Source organism: Acanthisitta chloris, unplaced genomic scaffold, assembly GCF_000695815.1.
Source record: "Acanthisitta chloris isolate BGI_N310 unplaced genomic scaffold, ASM69581v1 scaffold31106, whole genome shotgun sequence".
NCBI classification, from domain to species: Eukaryota; Metazoa; Chordata; class Aves; order Passeriformes; family Acanthisittidae; genus Acanthisitta; species Acanthisitta chloris.
Window position 1 is genome coordinate 4,092 of NW_008678045.1, and position 19,156 is coordinate 23,247.

A 19,156-nucleotide genomic window follows, 5' to 3' on the forward strand; every position below is an offset into this window, starting at 1 on the left:
GAAGCAATTCTTATCTAGCTTTTGGAGGAGAGAGAAATAGTTTTGGTATCATCTGTTATCATGATGGGTTGTAAGTTGATGGCATCAAATTTTATAATGGCATTTTTAAAGTACCTTCAAGTTTTTGTTACATTTTAGTACTAGGGTTTTTTTTTGCTTTTTGTAAATACATAGTTTGAAACTCTTCAGTTGTGATGTCTGTGGAATCCTTTCAGGTCCCCATTGAAAATTCCTAGTTGTACCCTTAAAAATCCATTTACTTTAAAGTCAGTCAGGACTTTGTAAATTGGCTTTTAAAGTTAACTCCATTGTAAATTAACAAGAAATGCATGCATGCACCTGAAGGGAAAAAGAAAGCTTTTCTGCTGGTAAGGGTGTGCTGGATAAGACTTAGTTTCTGGTAGCATTGATGACTTGATTTTCAGTAATATAAAAGAAGAAAACCATGGCAGACTCGGTATACTATGATTTGTTGATATTTTTTGTAACAGAACATACTTGTATATTTATGCATATAGTTTTGTGAATTTTGTAATTTTTTTCCTTTGTTTTTTTGTTTCTGTTTCCTTTAAAGACAGTGTATACAGGGATTGATCACCACTGGAAGGAAGCGGTTTTTGCCACCTGTGGCCAGCAAGTGGACATTTGGGATGAACAAAGGACAAGTCCCATGTGTTCTCTGACATGGGGTTTTGATAGCATAAGCAGTGTAAAATTTAATCCCATTGAGGTAATGTTTCTGTTATATATCAGAAATCAGTATTTGTTAATTGTCTGGAGCAGTATAAGATCTAAACTCTTTACACCATCTTTCTTTTTTCCTAAATTTAGATTTTGATATATATTTTAACAGATTATTTAGGGGATGTATACATAGATTTTTATGGCTATATTGTTTTGGAATGTAGTAGCATATATTTTAATCTCTTTTGTCTCTGTTGGGGGGGAGAGGAGAAGGCAAGGCAGGGCAGGCTCCATTCTCCCCACAGCAATACCTATCTGGTACCTCAGTAACACAGTGTATGAGGCTGTGGAGCTGTCGCCTGATCTGTTGCTGTACTACCTGTGACCAAGACTTTTCTCCCTCTCCATGACAAAACAATTGCATTTGATCTTTTACAGCACTTCTTTATGACTCCTGGCTGGGCTGTGTTCGTAGATGAAGCGTTCCTCAGGAATTGCCTGTTAGAGAGCACTGGGTGGATTCTGAATCTTACAGAGAAAGCTATTTAAAAATGTTTGTGCTGGATAAGTAGCTGCACAGAAGGAATGATGAATGTATTTCCTTGACTGAAAAGGAAACTATTTGGCTAGCAGCCTTGTGGAATAGCTTAGGTAGCTAATGCTAGGTGTTCACCACACTCCAGAAGTATTTCCAAGACCATATGCAATGGGTTTTTGGTTGGTTTTTTTTTCAGACATACCTTTTGGGAAGCTGTGCTTCTGACAGAAATATTGTGCTGTATGATATGAGAAAATCAACTCCATTAAAGAAGGTAATATTTCTCTTTTAGCATTAATTAATGGCACTAATCATCATATTGAATATGTAAATAGCCTGTAACTGTTGATGCCTGTAGAGAAGGGGAAGCTCTGAACTGTGAGTTCACTGAGCTTTCATTGACTGAGTCTTTTACCTGAGTTTGAATTAATGCTGGGATTTAAGCAATGCAGAGTTAAAAGGCCCTTTTCTGCATTCAGATGGGCTGTCATGCTCACTCTGTTGTAATTCTTGATAAAGTGCCTGACCTGACAGCAATTTCACAATAAGAACTTTATGTTCCTGCATTGCATTCTGTCTCTGTGATTTATTTTTTTTAATTTAAATTTTTTTCTCCTCCTTGCCAGAAGGAAACAAGGTAACTTCTAAGACATTTCCACACTGGAGAGCCTTGCTCTGCATTTGAAAAGGTGTTTTTCCTTTTCAGGGAGATAAACCCTCCCCTACGCACCTGCTATAAACATTCAGAAATCATTTGCAGTGTAATCAAAATTGTATTTATGTGTAGAATTTACTGATGACGTGAAGATTCCTGTGTATTTATTTTAAACAAGAAGTCAGTAATTAATGTACACATATTAAACCTCAACCAAGTTCAGTAGTTTTGAGCCCAGAACTATTAATAATATTCTTCTGGAAATACAATGTTCTGGCTTATGAATATACACTCAGTGTCCTTCTGTGATTGATGTTGATCTTACATACACTAGAACACTATAATGGTACTTAACCTAGTTATAAGATAGGAATGTTGTTGGCAGAAGAATATTTCTTTCTCTCCCTGTGCCCGAGCAATTTTTAATGAAGTTTTGTTTGGACCACTGAGACAGTACTTATAAAAATTTGTTGGGAGACCTGAATGCTGAAATGAACACAGCCAGTGCTGTAGAGCTGCAGTTACAAGTTAGAAAGATGTAGTTGAGCCTTAGTGAATGTAGTTTAAATCTAGCAGAATTTTACATATGTATATATGCCAAATATATAAAGCTATACATGCATATGCATATGTACACGTGTGTGTATATATATGTGTGTGTGTGTGTGTTTCTTACGTAAGCGGCATGCTTAGGTGCTATTCTTGCTGTAAAACACTTAGATGTACCCATGGCTGCAGTACTGGCTTTCCTCTGGGGATAGGGATGATTCTCCTGTGGAGAGGAGTTAGAATGTCCATGTCTGAGCTAAGAGCTCTAACTCCTAAGAGAAGGGTACTGCTTGCTAGGGGTACTTTACTTATGTATGGGCACTAGTTTCTGGCACTTCTGTGTTCTTGGTGTTTGACCAGCAAAGCAGTTGGAACTCAGTGGGAGTCCCTTTCTTAATGAAAATAGGAGTGCAACTTCTCATATCATGAAGCAGTAGTTCTCTTGCCCATTTGTCTTGTCTATGGGTTTCGAAGTCTTAAATTTCAGAGAGGGAGGGATACGATAGTGGAATACTGACTTAAGTGCAAAAAAAGAACTAGTCTAAAAAAAGCTAGGAAAATATGAAGGGAAGAAATTCTGTTGCATGACAAGAGGAAGATGCTTTAGTGGGAGTTGGTACACTTTACAACTGGAAGTCCTTCTTGTGTAACCTGTGGGATAAGGAAAGCTTAGGGTGTTTTAGAGATAGATCTTAGCATTTAAACAGATGACAGGAATTGTGGTGTCTGTTGCTTGTTACGTTTTTAGCTGTTTCCTCAACCAAATACATTGTAGGTAGTAAAGGAGGACAGATTATTTATTTGAGTGCTCTGGTTTTGTGTTAAAGTAATATCAGTGTCTCTGGGCTGACACTGTTTGCAAGCAAGTGCTCACAGTTAAGTAAACCAAGTCTTCAGAGACTTCACAACTTAGACTTGTCTTCATAGGCACTTACTCTTAGGAATTTTGTAAGATCTGCAATAGATTGAAAATAAGATCAGAATCTGGCTCTGCTGCTACAGGTTTAGATAGTTCTGAAATGCCATTATTAATATATTTACAGCAACTTAAATCACTTTCAGCCCAGGGTGACTTACATAGTTGTTACTTAACATAATGCTAGAACTGTACAGAGACTGTGTTTCTTCAGCACTGTTTTAATTCCCAAAGCCACTGCTGAGATAAACTGAGTGCTTGCAAATTTCAGTGAAAGAATAGTGATGTGAAACATGGACTTTGACCAAACTTGACTCTTTTGAAAGAGCTGCATTTTGGCAATATTAAAGTTGTTTTGTGATGTAATTGAAAATATTTATTATACAAGTGGTGTGTTAACATCATTTGTGCTCATTTTGTAGTGGCTGATAAACTTGTACAGGGAAGAATAAAGAACATACCTTGATTATTAACTTCCCAGATATGTCCAAGGTTTATAACTAGAAGAACAATACTGAAATCTGAACAAACTTTAGTTGTCACATTACTGTAAACATAGGACATTTCAGTGGCTGCTTTTTAAACTAGAGATGACTTTAGACATCAAATGGTTACATTCAGTTCTGGATGCACATAGTTTCTGAAAAAGTGATATTCTGCAGCACAGACTTTAGATTGAACAGAATAATGCCACCTAGGAAACGAGGACTTAGGGAGAATGGGAGTTAGGAGAAGATGCATATACTCATAAAATCATAGTCTTTTGGGAGGACTCGTTCAGTAGAGTCATCACTATTAACTTGCTTTGAGATTGTGTTCATTACTGTAAGAGCTATATTTTATTATGTATGTGGTGTTTGGTGTAGTAAGAAAAAAACAAAAATGAATTTGGAGTACCATAGCATTAGACACCCAAATTTCAGGATTCTCAAGTAGGATTGTAGCTGGCCTGGAGCACTGTAGAAAATCCTGTTTAGAATTGTTCAGCTGTTAATAAGTTGCTCTGTAATTATACAGCCACTTTGTGTCAGGCATTCTGTACAGTTTTTAAATACAGTGGTTGAAAGTTCCTCCAAGACTGGGCAGAAGCCAAGGGTGCAGTGTGTGGTGTCAGATAATGTCGTCCCTGCTTTTCCTTCTTGCAGAGGGCCCAGCTGTTACTGCCATGGCTGTCCTCCAGGGTGGGGACATCTGATGTACAGCTTCTTGTCTAGGCAGCACTTAGCAAAGTAGAAGGGCCTTGTTAGTCTGTTATCAGCTGCTTCCTCCCACTTCAGGGCCAACTGGCCTCTCTGGTAGCCATATGCTTACTAGCAGCAAGCAGATCTGACAAATGTGGAGCAAATGATTCACTGCTGATAGAGCGATAGTGGTGAGTAGATTACAGCACAGTAACTTCTGCATACATTGCTTGGCACTTCTAACAAGAAATGGCAACTGTCCAGGAGAATTCATGAACTACACTTTCAGAGATAAAATGATGAGGGGATAGTAAAATGTTATAGTTGCTTTGCAAATGCCACTTCACAGCATCAATTAATGACTGTATCCCTTGAAATAACCATTTAATTAGGCATGTCTGTGGATTACTTAACTGAAGGCTCCTGTAAATATGCTGAAGTGAAATTTTTCAGAAGTTTCAGGTTTACTTGTTGACCACTAGCATGTTGTCATGCTAAATAGCCACTTAGAAATATTTGATTCTAAGGTGATTTACAGCAGAAAATTTAATTGCTGTGAAGCCCAAGCAATGAGTGTATGATGAGGGACAGGAAGTTCTTGAATTTCAATTCTAACACTGCTAAGGAAACATTCTGTCATGTCACAATTCCTCTGGCATAATTCTGTATCTAGATAGTGCTTGTATCCTGTGGTGTATGGGAAATTTTGAAACACAGAGTATTTTACTGCTTATAACAAGGTAGCAATGTATAAATATCTTTCAGGTTATCTTGAACATGAGGACCAATACACTGTGTTGGAACCCTATGGAGGCTTTCATTTTTACTGCAGCAAATGAAGATTACAAGTAAGTGTGACATTGATAATCCTGATCATGTTAAGTTTTTAAGCTGTATATTGGTGATTTATGATCATGATAAATAAATTTTTAAAAGACTACTCACACTCTGAATTTGAATTGCTTAATAGCCTAGAGAATTACAGGCTTTTAAAAACAGGATTTTAAAAAATGTGAATTGATAGTAGACTGCCTCTCTCTGTATTTCAGTACCTGGGGGAAAAAGAGCAGCATAACTTAGACAAAATGCAGCTGAACCAGTGCAAGTGTAACTTGCTTTGGGACCTGGAAAATAAGTACTGTTGGTCCAGTCTGAGGCAATATACGTGTTTATTTTCTTGCTGGCTCTTGTAAAGCTTGATATATTGTACTGATCAGCTTTCTGATGAGAACATTTCCTAAAAGAAAATAAATGAATCTTTTGTGAAGCAGTTCCAGAGACTTCAGTACTTATCCTTTCAATGTCTCGGAGCAGTTCTTTACTTTTGAACAATACTATTCATGTGAACAGCTAATCTGATATTGAAAAAGCTGTCTCTTCAAAACTAGGCCATTGCAAATGTGCTCCATATCCTTTCTTCCAGGAAGTCAGTGATCTAACAATAGATCACTGTTTTCTTCTAGCACATAGGAATTTTATTACTTATCTTAAGGCTGGTTTTCCAAGGAAATGGAATCCAGCTCAGACCTTGAAAGTGGGCGTTAGATCCAATGTGCTGTTTTTCACATATTTGGGTTATGGTATGGGTTGTTTATAAGTTTGATTTCTGGTTGTTTGGTTTGGTTTTTTTGAAAATTTTTTTCCCTCTTCCCCTTGCTAAACTAAACCCAACAGCAGTTTCCAACAGGATGACTGTCCTCTTGGAGCCTAAAGCCATTAGTATGCAATGGCAAATGCTGATATCAGCAATGCACATGCAAGTGTTTGCTGATTATAGAGAGTGGCAGCTTTGAATGATGCTGCATACTTTCTCTTGCAGAATTGAGAAGGAGAAAGCAATAGTTGCCAGTATACTATTCAGTAAGAGACATCTAATTAATTTCAGTTATGCATTAGTCTGCAAAAAGGAGGGTGAGAAACCTGCAGAGTCACAAACTTTCATTATAGTAATTCTACTAAATAGTATATCTTAAGCAGGTTTCATTAAATGCTTTGTAAAGCACCTTTGCCTATTGGCTATTTGCACTAGGCAGATAAATGATCTATGTAGTGATTATGCTTTGCTGTGTATCGCTGGGTTTGTTGATTCAGTGGCTGTACAGGTGGACCTTATTTGAGCTTTGAAGTTCTCAAGTGTGGCCCAGCTGTGGCCCAGCGGCTGTGTTTATTTTTAGTGTAATGTTTTTCTACAGATCTTGTGCTCTGCTGAGCTAACATCTCCATGTGTTGAAGGACCAAGCTCTCCTACATTGTCTGGCCTGTGATAATCAGGCAGTAGGAAAGGGTGCCAACCAAATGGAACTTTACAGTACACTCTGAATTACTAGCTATTCCCAATATGGGACTATTTAGTAACCTTTCAGAGTTGATAGACTTGCTGTAATGATTTAGAGATGCTTGTCTTAAGTTCAGGGTACATACTTAGGTCTGAAGATGGACTAAAGGAGGACAGTGTGGTGCTTAGAAAAGTAGGTTTGGTCTGTGACCTATGAATGGATGATGAAGGGAATAGTGGAGCCTGTCTGTCCTTTGATAGTGAGCAAGAAACCTCTAGGCTGATCCAGTAACTAATGCCTCTGGCTAAGACTAATTTCAAGCCCTAAACAAAGCTTCATTCTTCCTTTTCATGTGTTATGAGCTGTTTTAAGGAGTTCCCTCTGCAATATGGATCTGTTCTTAAGTGTGGTTTATGTAAAGTGTGCTGTTTGCTTAGGAGTTGTTATGATGTTAAGCTGTTGATGTATTTATTTTGAAGCTTATATACTTTTGATATGCGCTTTCTGGAATCACCTGTGATGGTGCATATGGATCATGTGTCTGCTGTTCTTGATGTGGATTATTCACCCACTGGGAAGGAATTTGTCTCTGCCAGCTTTGATAAGTCTGTCCGCATTTTTCCTGTAGACAAAGGTCGCAGCAGGTGAGTGGTTTTACACCTTTCTCTCTTGATGTCATTCATTCCAGTGACTTCCCTCCCAAGTCTGCAAAATAATAAATTCACTCATCAACATCTCCATTGGGGCATTCACTTCCTGTGAGTGTTGAAATCTTACTCAGTAGATAGCTCAAACTGACAGCTGTGTGGCTGACATAATGCCAGAGTATGTATGAAGGGTAGAACTACTTAACAAGTAGCAGTACTTATGCAGTATGGAATAAAACTTACAGTGGATTATTGTTCTTGGGTGTAATCATTTGTATTTTACCAAAGTGAGTCCCATTTTATTTCCCTCTATATGTATCTTTAATGTTCTTAGGCCACTTTGTACAGTATCTGTCACCAGACAGTTTGCAGTGCATTACAAGATTGTAGCATTTGGTTTTCTAGGGACTGTCTTCATCCTATAGGGATGATTGCCAAGGATGTCATTGTTGTATGAATTCCTGAGGGACTCTTTTGTGATCTGTTTCAGTACACTTTTACCTTTTGTTCATGTTTTGTTAACCAGGTTTTGATTCATGTGACAGTGCTTTGAATACAACTCACTTTGATTTAGTTTTTCATGTAAGGTTTCATAAGTCAGTATATTAAATATTTTGCTGAAGTTCAGATTGTATCTACTGTGTCTCCATTAATTTTTATTCTTTCATTTTGATGAAAACTAAAGTTATCTGATCTGTCTGGTATCGTTTGATCTTCATAAACCTGCCTTCAGTATTCTCTCTTGTCAGTTCTTCCTCTTTTTTCTTTATTCTTAACTTTATTTTACTTCTGTTTAACTTCCTCTCTCCAACCTCGGCCCCCCAAAGGGTTGTTACTAGATTGAGTTCTAGGTGGTTAAAGAGTGGAAATGTTGAAATGTTGATTGGTGATGGAGTATAGTTTTACTATTGGTTGATGAAATTATGTATGCAGCGTAACCATTTGTGCTCCTGTGCTGCATTAAAGAGTGAGAGGGGCTGTTTACATTCCCTCTGTATCTAATCTGCAGACAGTTTTCATTTTCTCTTTGTTTTACAATAATATTTTAAATGTAACTAGGTATTGCAGTTCCTTTGTAGGTTTGTTTTTGGATTTTTTCCAATTGCATTGTTAAACAATATGGTTAGCAGCTCCTTTCTATGGATTAGTAATATTCACAGAAGTGTTGATACGCCAAGTTAAAGCACATCATTGAGGGGAAACTTGCAGACCCCATAATGCAGCAGTGAAAGGCTTTATTCCACGTTATAGCAGATTGTTGCCAAGGCCTGTGGAAGGAATTTTCTTCTTTGTCCCCACTTCTTTGCCCTGTTGTTTGTTGTCTATAGATGTAGTGAGGAGAAGCCTTACAAATGAAGGGCTTTGCCTCATACAGGGTGTTCTGGGATGCTTAGAAGTCTTTAAAAGCTGTACTTTTTTAGAATTTCACAGTTGATATTAATCTCATGGAATGGAGAAAAGTCTCTAAATAGAAGATCTGATCCTGGAAAACTGAGAGGGCAGTTAAGCATGTCTCTAAATAAGGTCCTGACAGTATTCCATTTTTGACTTCTGATCTCCTGCCAATCTGAAAAACTACTAACTTCAATCACTTTCTATTTTATTTTAAAATGAAGATTTAAGTAATGAAATTGTTCAGCCCTAAGAACTAAGATTTATTCTGAAGGTGACTAAATTTAGTAAATGCTTGGTAAACAGAACTGTATTTCTGTGTGAGCTTTTAAACGACAGATCCAGGTTATTTGGCCATGCTTTGTGTTTTTCCTGTCCCTGAAAAAGATATTTAATAATTTGTGATGACATCAACAGGAGAGGCAATGGCTGGAAATTCAGAATAAGGAAAGGAAATGTACTTAGTTCCCCAGAAGTGGGTGAGGAAAAAGCTTTGTTATTGGGTCACATAGTAGAGTGAAAATAAACATAGAAATGCTTCTGGAAGTGCAGATGTGCATACATGATATTTAACTCAGCAGCAGTACAAAGCTGATGTGAGTATTAGTGTTTTCTGAAGGAACTCATGCTTAGTGTTCCACATGGTTGTTCTCTTAAAGCATCACTTGATGGTGAATTACAAGATGTGATTAAGCTTAATAAGCTTATTTAAGCTGATACATTTATTACTTTTATTTTTCTCACAATCCCTGCAGCTCAACCCCAGTCTAGTTTTTCCACAGCTGTTGAATTGGTGTTGTTTTCAAATTTCATTGCCATTGCTACTTGGATTTTCCTTATAAAAATACCTGAGTAGGTCAAGCTGTAGTTCATGATTGATGCATCAAAAAAGTGACTAGTGGTGGACAGTAAGTAGGCCTTACTTTTTCTTCACTTTTGTAATGCTAACAAGTAACTAAAATTACCAGCGAAATGTACTTATTCTTTTACCTCAGATATAAAGTACTAAATTTGATACATAGTTAATGAAAATTAGATAGGAGTTTAATTTAAATATTGGTTTAAATGTAGCATGCAGAAACATGTTTCAACAGGTGTCAGCACTTATGGAGCAGGAGTCTGATCAGCAGAAATTAAATGTAGTTTATGCCTTAATAGCCACACAGCTGTTCTTAATCTAGTTGACACTAGCTGCTGGTTCTTGTTGAGTTCTTCTTTTGCAGAGCTGGAGACTTTTCTTTGATTTTTTAAATTTTTTTTTAGCTTTTAAACATTTTTCCTAGGAGTCCTTTAGACAATGAGAAGGAAATCCATTTTTGGGTAAAAGAGTGAAATCAGAATGAAGAGTAGCAAATCCATCGTTGTATCCTAAGTGGACAGCTGGGAGGTGTTTATTTATTTACAGTTCCTTTTTTTTTGTTCTTTGGCACCCATTTTCCTGCAGTCCCATTCTGTAATGCTCTCAATGTAAAAGCATTTAACTCAAGATTCTGTCAGGAACAGTATGCTTATCATGTTGTTTGCTCATGGCATGTTTTGCAAAAAGAGTTATTCTTTAGCTATTTCTGTAATTTCTATGAAAGCACTTAAAGAGCATCTTCTCCTAGGTGGTCCTTCATGAGTCTAACTGCCACACTTTGTGTCTGTATAGAGAAACAAGATCAGCACGGTGTTTAAGAAAGTCAGACTTTTTTTGAAAAAATCAACAGCAACAAAAAGTGAAAAAAAATACTTTGCCTTGAACTGAAGCCTTTCTGCGATTTGACAGGTAACGTTAGTGAGAAAAGTGGCAATAGATCATTCAGAAATGTTTCTCTTTGCTGTAGGGAGGTATATCATACCAAACGAATGCAGCATGTCATCACTGTGAAATGGACTTCAGATAACAAATATATTCTGTGTGGCTCAGATGAGATGAATATTCGTCTGTGGAAAGCTAATGCTTCTGAAAAACTGGGAGTGGTAAGAGTTGCATTTGGCTTTTTGTTTTCACAAGGTATTTTGGGGTTTATTGTAGTTACTATAACCAGTTAGCCTGTTTGATTTCTAAAAACTTGTTTATAAATGGAAAATGTAAAGTTGTAGTTTGACATTTGTGCTTAATTTGCAGACTGACATGCTCAGTATAGCTCACTGCATTTACTGTAGCTTGGAATAATAGTATAATTACATGCCTCATTATTGCTACACAAAGTGACTTTTTTGGTCTTGTTGAACATTAACAATAATCATTAGTTCTATCTAAACTAAATTAGAGTTTTTTACCTGAGTGTTAAAGGTTAGAATTCATTCTTTTGCACTAGAGAAAAGTCAGTAGATTCTGCTTTGCCATACTTCAGTAATTCTATTGAAGTTTAGGGTTGCTATTACAAATTTTGTCTGGCATGTGACTGGTTTGTGTTTGTTCATGAAGTTTCTTCAAAAAAAAAGACTGTGATAAGCATATGCATTGTGAAATAGACCATTGGCACTGGTGCATTGCTGAGATTGTCATTAACCTGTATAACTCTCAGACACCAAGTGGGCAAACCAGAGTGGTGCCTGAAGTCCATTTAATTCAATGTAAGTCTGTTTGGTCGACGTTTCATACTAGGAACAGACACCAGGATAAGTCTTTTCAGTTGTATTTGTTCAAATGTTTGTTAAAGACAAAGCCAAAATGTTCCCTTAAAGTTACCAATTGTATATATTCATCTGCACAGTTCTACTGAAGTAGTGAGTGACTTTGGAGAATGAATTTGACACTCCATCTGCTGGGAGTAATCCCTTTATGTAGCTTTATATTGTTATGGTGTGTTGGAGGTGCTTGCATTGCTTTTTCTGAGCCATTGGCATAGCTGTCAGATAATGCCTGGAGGAATTTCTGCTTGATCTTGTGAAAGATTGTGGGGAGAGGAAAGGAAAGCTTTAATTCAGGGAAGAATGTTGTACAGTTAAGGGGATGGAACTATTGCATAATTATGTCTAGGGCTGCTTGTGATTACGTGAAGCTCCATTGAGTTACAGGATCTGTGTAGGAGAGAAGTGGAGCAGAGCTGGGAGAGGTGGCAGGTGAATGGGAGTGGTAGGAGTACTCAAGGCTATACTGTTTTCCTACTGTTGTGTCCATATGCTTGTGGCAACACCCTTTTCACCTGATTTTACAGTATCAACTGAAACTTCCTCTCTTTATTCACTAGAGAGAGAGATCATGATGCCTGTCTTTAAGCTCCTGTTCTGTAACAGAATTTACTGGCATTTTTGATGTGCATATTTCCTCTGTCCCCTTTGTATAAAGAACAAGTGGGTAAAAAGAATACAGAAAATAGCATTTCCATATAGAAAGGTTCCTAATATTTTCAGATGTGAAAAGAAAGTTTGCTGTATTGACTACTAGGTGGCATTGGCTCCTTTTCTTAGGGGAGAGTAAGACTTGGCTCCAGGAAGTAATAGGCAAACCTAGATAACTTCTGCAGTGTAGAAATATTAGATACCAAAAGGACAACTTAGCTATTGTTTAAGTATTCAGAATGGAGACTGGTAAAAGTCATTCTGCTGGTTTCTGTAGTATTTGCATCAGTGAAACGTGGCCATGGATGGGCCTAGAAAAGACACTACCAGTTGTGACTGTTGGGTATTGGATATGGTCTGCGTGTTAATACTTCTGTGTTCCTTGACCTGACAGTGAATCCTGCCTGAAATAGCCTTTGTTGTTTTTCTTTGCAAGTAGTGTGGTTGCTTGATGTACCTCTTGGAGTCTGTGCCTATGGTTTGGTTCTGCCCTTAGGGGATCATACCAGTAAAGCTTTTGTAACTTGCATGGGTTAAGGTTTGTAAGCATTTCTGTCAAAGTGCTGTGGCTGTTGGCTCCCAAGAGAACTAAATCAATAGCTATCTGTGACACAGGTCAAGAGGCATGTGCTTGACTGTTGGATATTAATTTTTTTCCCTCGTCTTTTGCATTTTTTTTTTAATATTGGAGTTTTTGTACTGTCAGAAGCAAAAGTCATCTCATCAGTTAAAATACAAAACTTAGCATCCTGTCCTAGAAAAAAACCCCTCATGACATCAAGAGACATCTTAAGAAAGCAAAATTATTTAGAAATACAGGACAAATTTACAAGGGACATAGTGTATTGTGTAGAAAAACTGGTCCCACAAGGAGGATGCTGATGAACTTGTAAAGAATTACGTTACAGTGAGAAGAGATAATGTTTCACATCTCCATATCTAGTGTGGAAATGTGTTGAGGCCTTGAATTTAGCAAGACAGAATTTGAAGCTGTCTGAAGCTACTGTAGTTAAAATTTTTTTTTTGAAGCACTATGAAATTTTATTTTTCAGATGTTAAGGGAGTAATTGTCGCTAATAGGACTCAAGAGTAGCATCCTTATGGCTTATCATATTCTTGGATATACCTTGGAAATGTTGCTTGGATTCAGGCAATTGTGCCAATCCTTGTTTGATCCAGCCTGGCAGTTCCTGTGCTGCTTATGCATTGCAGCTGTTAATGGCTATTTAGCAGGTTCTACTGCTTTTCTTTGGTACCTACTTCCTCCTTTTCAGAGGATTGGTGTTCTTATCTTCACAGGCATATGCTTGCTCATTCTATAATGTCCAGTTCTTCCACAGTCTGTGGCTATTTTTTGAATGTTTTGAATATTCAAAGCTGAACATTCAGTAATTCTGTCAGAAGTGTCAAAATATGTCTTAAATGCTTAGTTGCTTGGTCTGCGGTTTTTCTTTGCTGAGTAGATTTGATTGAATGACTCATCCAAAGGTCACTGTATTTCTGATATAATGCTAACATCTTGCAATACATTGTATTTTAAGATGGATATTTTTGGGCTGGGGGTGGATGGAAACCAACATCCTGAAAGAAAAAGGAAAATAGTAATCAGACTTTTTTTTTTCCTTTGGCGAGTACTTAGTTGGTTTTTAGCACTGCTGTGTTCCAAGGAAGGATAGTGAATATATAGTACTCATGCTGTGGCTGGTGAACATTTATCTGGTTGGAAAGTTGTACTTTCTGAACCGTGGCTACTCCGAGCAGTCATCAGTTCTGACATGCATGTTTCTTTTGGGTTTTAATGTATTTGGCACTGCACTCATTATTCAAAATCAGTGAAACATGAAAGAAAGAATAAAAGTCTCTGGAGGAGCCAGAGGCATGTTGTGTCTCTACTCCACTGACAATTTAAGTCTGCACAGGTTTTATTGAGGGGTAACCAACCCCAAATCTCTCTGTTGGAACTACTGCACATGTTGCTTTAAAATAATTTGCAATGATCAGTTTTTAATAAAATCTGATGAACTGATAAATACCTATTATTAAACAGGACTTAGCAGTTGCTATTTTTAAAGCAGGAAGCATCTCTCTCTGCATGTCCAGAGGCAAAAGACTCAATTAAACAAGACTTTTGAGAAACTCCAGAATGATCAAATGCCATGCATAAAGTATGGCTTGTTAAGTATGTTTGAGGCTTTTTAACCTGTGCTCTTGAAGAGGTTTGGGATTTTTTAAAAGATAAATGAATTTGACTTTTGAGGAAAAGAGAAAAATGTGGCCTCACCTGAGTGAAAAGGCTGGAAAAGCAGTAAACTGTCGTGGAGCATAGGTTTGCTGCTTTCTTACAGGATGCAGTAACAACAGATTGTGAGTGAGGACTGAAAGAGATAGGAGAAAATGCAGTTACAGGTCCTGGTTTTGATCTAGCAAAGTGCATTAGCAGGAGTACATCGAAACTGTCTGAAGTAATTGTTTATCCTTTCAGTCTGTTTCTAGTGTGCAGTTCCATTCTCTGAGATAATGCTGATAACAAGCAGTTCAGATACTGTGTGATGTGGCATTCTTTTCAGAGTCATTTTTGGGCTTGTGATTCAATGCACCTGTAACTTCATCGCTTTTGCTATGATTTTGTGCTCTTAACATCTAAATTTCATTTTTTTTCTTTTGTTGTCCATTTGGGTGTAAAGAAGATGATGTTTTTTTGGCTACGAAACAGCAAACCTTTAGCATAAACTTTATGCCAATAAATTTAGAAAGGTGTTTTCAGCAGAGCAATGGAAAAATAAAGGCAAGTTAAGGTGTAGAAAACTGCTGGGATATGTTTGGATTCTAAAAATATATTGCATCTGTGCTCTTGTCTGCCCTAACCTAGAAGAGCAACCTGGAGAGGACAGATAAACATCCATTTCAAATTCTCATGCTGAATTACAGAAGTCTAATAGTGTGGAGTTTTAAATGCTGCACAGCATGAATACAGCCCTCTTGAAAAGGAGAAATTTTTAAAAAGATTTTAGCTTTTCAATCAGAACTCTGGAAAAATGCTTACCTTCCATCTGCTTAGATGGGAAAAATAACCAGCCTGTCATCAGGAGGGAGAAGAGAGGCATGGGCAGTCTGCTCGAGGAGGCCTTTTCCTATTGCTGACAACTTGGCTGCATTTAGAGGGTTCTTTTTCCCCCTTTTTTACTCTAGGTATTTGCTGAGAAGTACTCCTGTGCAAATGGAACAAATCAGCTACTTTCTGCCACATAATTTGTATTTTCCTCATATGGGAAGGATGTTGCACATTCGGTTTTGGAATGCATGAAAAAAGAGTCATATATCATCTTTGAGCATGTCTTCCACTCATGTCATATAAATCCTAATTTATTGTATTATGGCGTGTTCTACTCCCTATAAATGAAATCTCTAACCCTGCTAAATCATGGTGTGCATCTTCTCCAGCCCAAAACAGGATGGGAAGTAATGCTGTTCTCTTCAGCTGTTTACACTGACCTTTGTGAAATGACTTGCAAGAGAGAGGCTGGAGTTCAGTGCATTATTGCAGGCTGCATTTGTAGCTATCTGCTGTCTCTCATAAATAGAAACTTGTCATTTCTGTAAGATTTTCTTTTACCATCATGTGGATGAGGGTGCACTTAGCGCAGCCTGGTGTGTTGGCCGCTGGCATTCCGTGGTTGGGTGGAACATCACCAGCTGTGTGCCTTTCTGTACACCACATTGCTCACAAAAGTGGAGTCAGACTCAACCACTTCTTAGTCTATATTAGTTTTTTTGATACAATATCCTGGGCATATGTCTAATTTACAGATTCACCTCTTGAGTGTGGAATCATCAAGGTTATGCTAAATCAGCAGCAATTTGCTCTTCTTAAACTAAAGGAAAATCATTGCATTTAATTAAAATGAAAGCTCTTTCATTTGGATTATGTTGGCAGTTTTCTGCAGAGTGGGAACACCTGGGATTTATTGAGAGTGAACCAGCTATTCAGGGTGGCTTGCGAGCAGGAATTTCAGTAAAAGGGGGAGGATAGCTTTAGTGGGTTAAGATTGTAAAATTTACTCAGTTTCAGTTTGAAGAGGTCACAATAAATATAAGTAAAGCAGAAGGATTAGGGTTTTACAGACACGAGGGTGTGGAGAAATAAAAGTGAAGAGTATTATGTATCTCTGATGCCTTAATCAGAATTTTTTGAGCAATGAGCAACTCTGCATCTGAGACCTGGTTTCTTTATTGTCCCAAATGAGAAACTCCTTTGAGGTATATATTTTCAATACTTGCTTTCAGAGCATTTATGGTACTCTGGGCCAAAATCATCTGAGTATGATATTTATTTTTTCAGGGTTTATGAAATATTCTAACAGAAGTCACTTAGAAAAGTGATCTCCAGATCACAATTGGACAATAAATAGCCAATTGCTGATTTCAAAGGGGAAAGATGCATGTTTCCAAACTTTGTGTGTAATAAAGTTGTTGGTTTGGTTACTGATTTTTTGAAACTCAGGTTCTGTCTTTTCTTGAAAATGAGAAATCAGTGAAACGGAGTCATTTGCAAAGCTGAATAAATATAAGTTGTCTGAAGTATTGTTTTAATACTTTAGGTGCAGATGTTAATGTATGAAATAAATGTGGGAGGTCAAAGCCACAGCTTATTTGAAAATACAAAGGGTTTTAAGATGCCTGAAATACTGGAGGTATGGAGAGAGTATTTTGGGCAGGAGAGTAGGAAAAAAGAGGATGGGATTAGCATCTGTTAATACTTAGTATGGACAGATTCTGTGTTTATATGGAAACTCACTAGGCTGAAATGCAACTGAAATTCCCAGAGATCCAAGCAAATCCCAGATGCATAGAGATTCCTCATGAAGCGGTGCATACTTACCCGCACACATGTTTTTTTCTTTTGATAATTAAGCATTAGGACCAAAGGGAAGATGCCTAGGTGGAAAAAAAAAGAATCTTCTCTATGCTGGCTGTCAGGAGATGCTGTTTCTCACTTTCAGTGTTGTTAGTGGTGGCTCAGACATCATTTTAAACATGGATTAAAAGTCAGTCTTTTGTGGCAATACTAGCTCACCTTCATGTGTTTGTGATATTAAGGTTTTTTTAGCTGCTTGTTGAGAGTTGGGACTCCCTGTGTGCCATAGTCAAGCTAATACTTGACATCTGATATGTGCACCCTGCTTCCTAAGGGATCAAGGCACTGGGTAGGATTTAGGCCACCTAAAGAGCTGTCGGTAAAGCTTTTCATGAAGACAGTTCATTTATAGCATTTGCACTTAGGCTGGCTAGTGACTAAAATGCCTGTAAATCTTTGTTTTACAGGGAAAGTTGATCGTCAGCAGAGGTTAGGAAAGACTGATCAAAGAGCATTTACTGTCAGCTATTTATATTCTTGCTTGTTTCTCTGCAGCACATAAAAATCTGATTTTCAGGAATTAAATTCAGTTACTTCACTCAGCTTTGATGCTGTGATAAAGTTTTGTGTTTGAGCATTGGCATATTGTTGTCATTTTAGATTTTTTTAATACTTACCTGCCCTAATTCTGAAGACCCTGTGGTGACAACCATTTGCTAGTAAGAAGCTATTTGAATTGAAAGATAAAATTCAGTTTTGTAGAGGAAATTGACAGTTAAACCCCTGTTCTTCTGTAATGTGCTTGTCTGTGCTGTTTTCCCTGTAGCTTGCACCACGAGAGAAGGCAGCGATGAATTACAATCAGAAGCTGAAGGAGAAGTTCCAGTTTCACCCCCAGATCAGGCGCATAGCTCAGCACCGGCACCTGCCCAAGAGTATATACTGCCAGATCAAGGAGCAGCGCATCATGAGGGAGGCTCGGCGCAGGAAGTATGTCTTGCTCTCCTGGCTTTGTTCTCTCTGGGCCTTAGTGAAATGCATCACTGCAGTGCTGCTGGAGCAGCAGTGCATGGGAGGGATGGAGCTACAGTGTGTGGGAGGGACGGCTATGAGCTGCTTGTGACATCTGACTGAGTGATTGTGAACTCCTGGATTGGTTATAAGGAAAATGCAGACAAGTGCCAGTGAGGACTGGCTGCTTCCCAAAAGCACAGCGAAGACATGGCAGCAAATACCATGTTGGAAAGAGCCACAGTGCTTGGTTAAGCATGACATGATGTGGTGGGGGTTTTGTTTTCATTTTAATTTTTGTGGGTTGGTGTTGTTTGGGTTTTTAATAGCGTCAGACTCCCAGATGAATGTTTTTTTGTCACCTGGATCACTGCCATGTTGGAATTTCTAGGAGCAGGAGGTGGCATACTTTGCTGTAGCCATTAAATTAACGGTAAAGCTAAAAAGTGGTGGGTTATAGTCATATTTATCAGCTGAAAGGCTCTGCATACTTGAGCAGCCAGTCCTGTTGACATGAAAACCAAGTAAGCTAAGCTCCCAAGAAAAGGCTCAATTCGAAACTTTTCTAAATTAGCCAACTTTAATTTTAAAAGGGACAGTCCTTCTCAAAAGAGTATGTGGCTTTTCATTAATAAAAGCAGAGCAGTTCTTAACCTTTTTTTTTAATCTCTATTAGTAGCTTGAGGAGGAAACTGGTATTTGTTAGATGTTTGTGCTGACTACTGAATTTAATTTTTCTGGGTTTTTTTTGTGTTTCTAGGGAACTGAATCGTCGCAAGCACAGCAAACCAGGATCTGTGCCATTTGTGCCAGAGAAGAAGAAACATATTGTGGCAGTAGTGAAATAATTGTTTTCACATGTACAAAATGTCACAATGAAAGAAAAAGTCTTTATTGAATGAATACACTGTACAAAATTTGAGGGACATTGGTAATACAGCATATGGCTCCAGAAATGTGGCTTTTCTTCCAACTTTGTGCATCCTCTGGCTTCTCAAGTCATCTTCTGCTTTGGGGGTAGTCATGAGAATTAGCCCTGTATTTTTTTTATCGCCATTGGTCCTTCTGGTGTTACTGGCCCAACACTGTACTGCAGTTTGACCCTTTTGATACAAGCAGATAACTTGGTGGAGTATTTTTGTAGTTCCAGACCTATTCCTTGGTATTGTTACTACAAAAAAA

General features: G+C 37.8%; 1 protein-coding gene across 1 annotated transcript in view; it reads left to right on the forward strand.

Moving 5' to 3' along the window:
- The window catches only part of DCAF13 (DDB1 and CUL4 associated factor 13), a 22,890-nt gene extending 4,003 nt beyond the window's left edge, over window positions 1–18,887 (forward strand). The window contains exons 5-11 of the mRNA XM_009076754.1: window positions 575–730; window positions 1,419–1,496; window positions 5,289–5,371; window positions 7,279–7,443; window positions 10,665–10,800; window positions 17,790–17,953; window positions 18,735–18,887. Coding sequence (XP_009075002.1) covers window positions 575–730; window positions 1,419–1,496; window positions 5,289–5,371; window positions 7,279–7,443; window positions 10,665–10,800; window positions 17,790–17,953; window positions 18,735–18,822 — 870 coding nt within the window. The 3' untranslated portion in view covers window positions 18,823–18,887. The remainder of the gene's footprint in view (window positions 1–574; window positions 731–1,418; window positions 1,497–5,288; window positions 5,372–7,278; window positions 7,444–10,664; window positions 10,801–17,789; window positions 17,954–18,734) is intronic.
- Window positions 18,888–19,156: the final 269 nt, after the last annotated feature.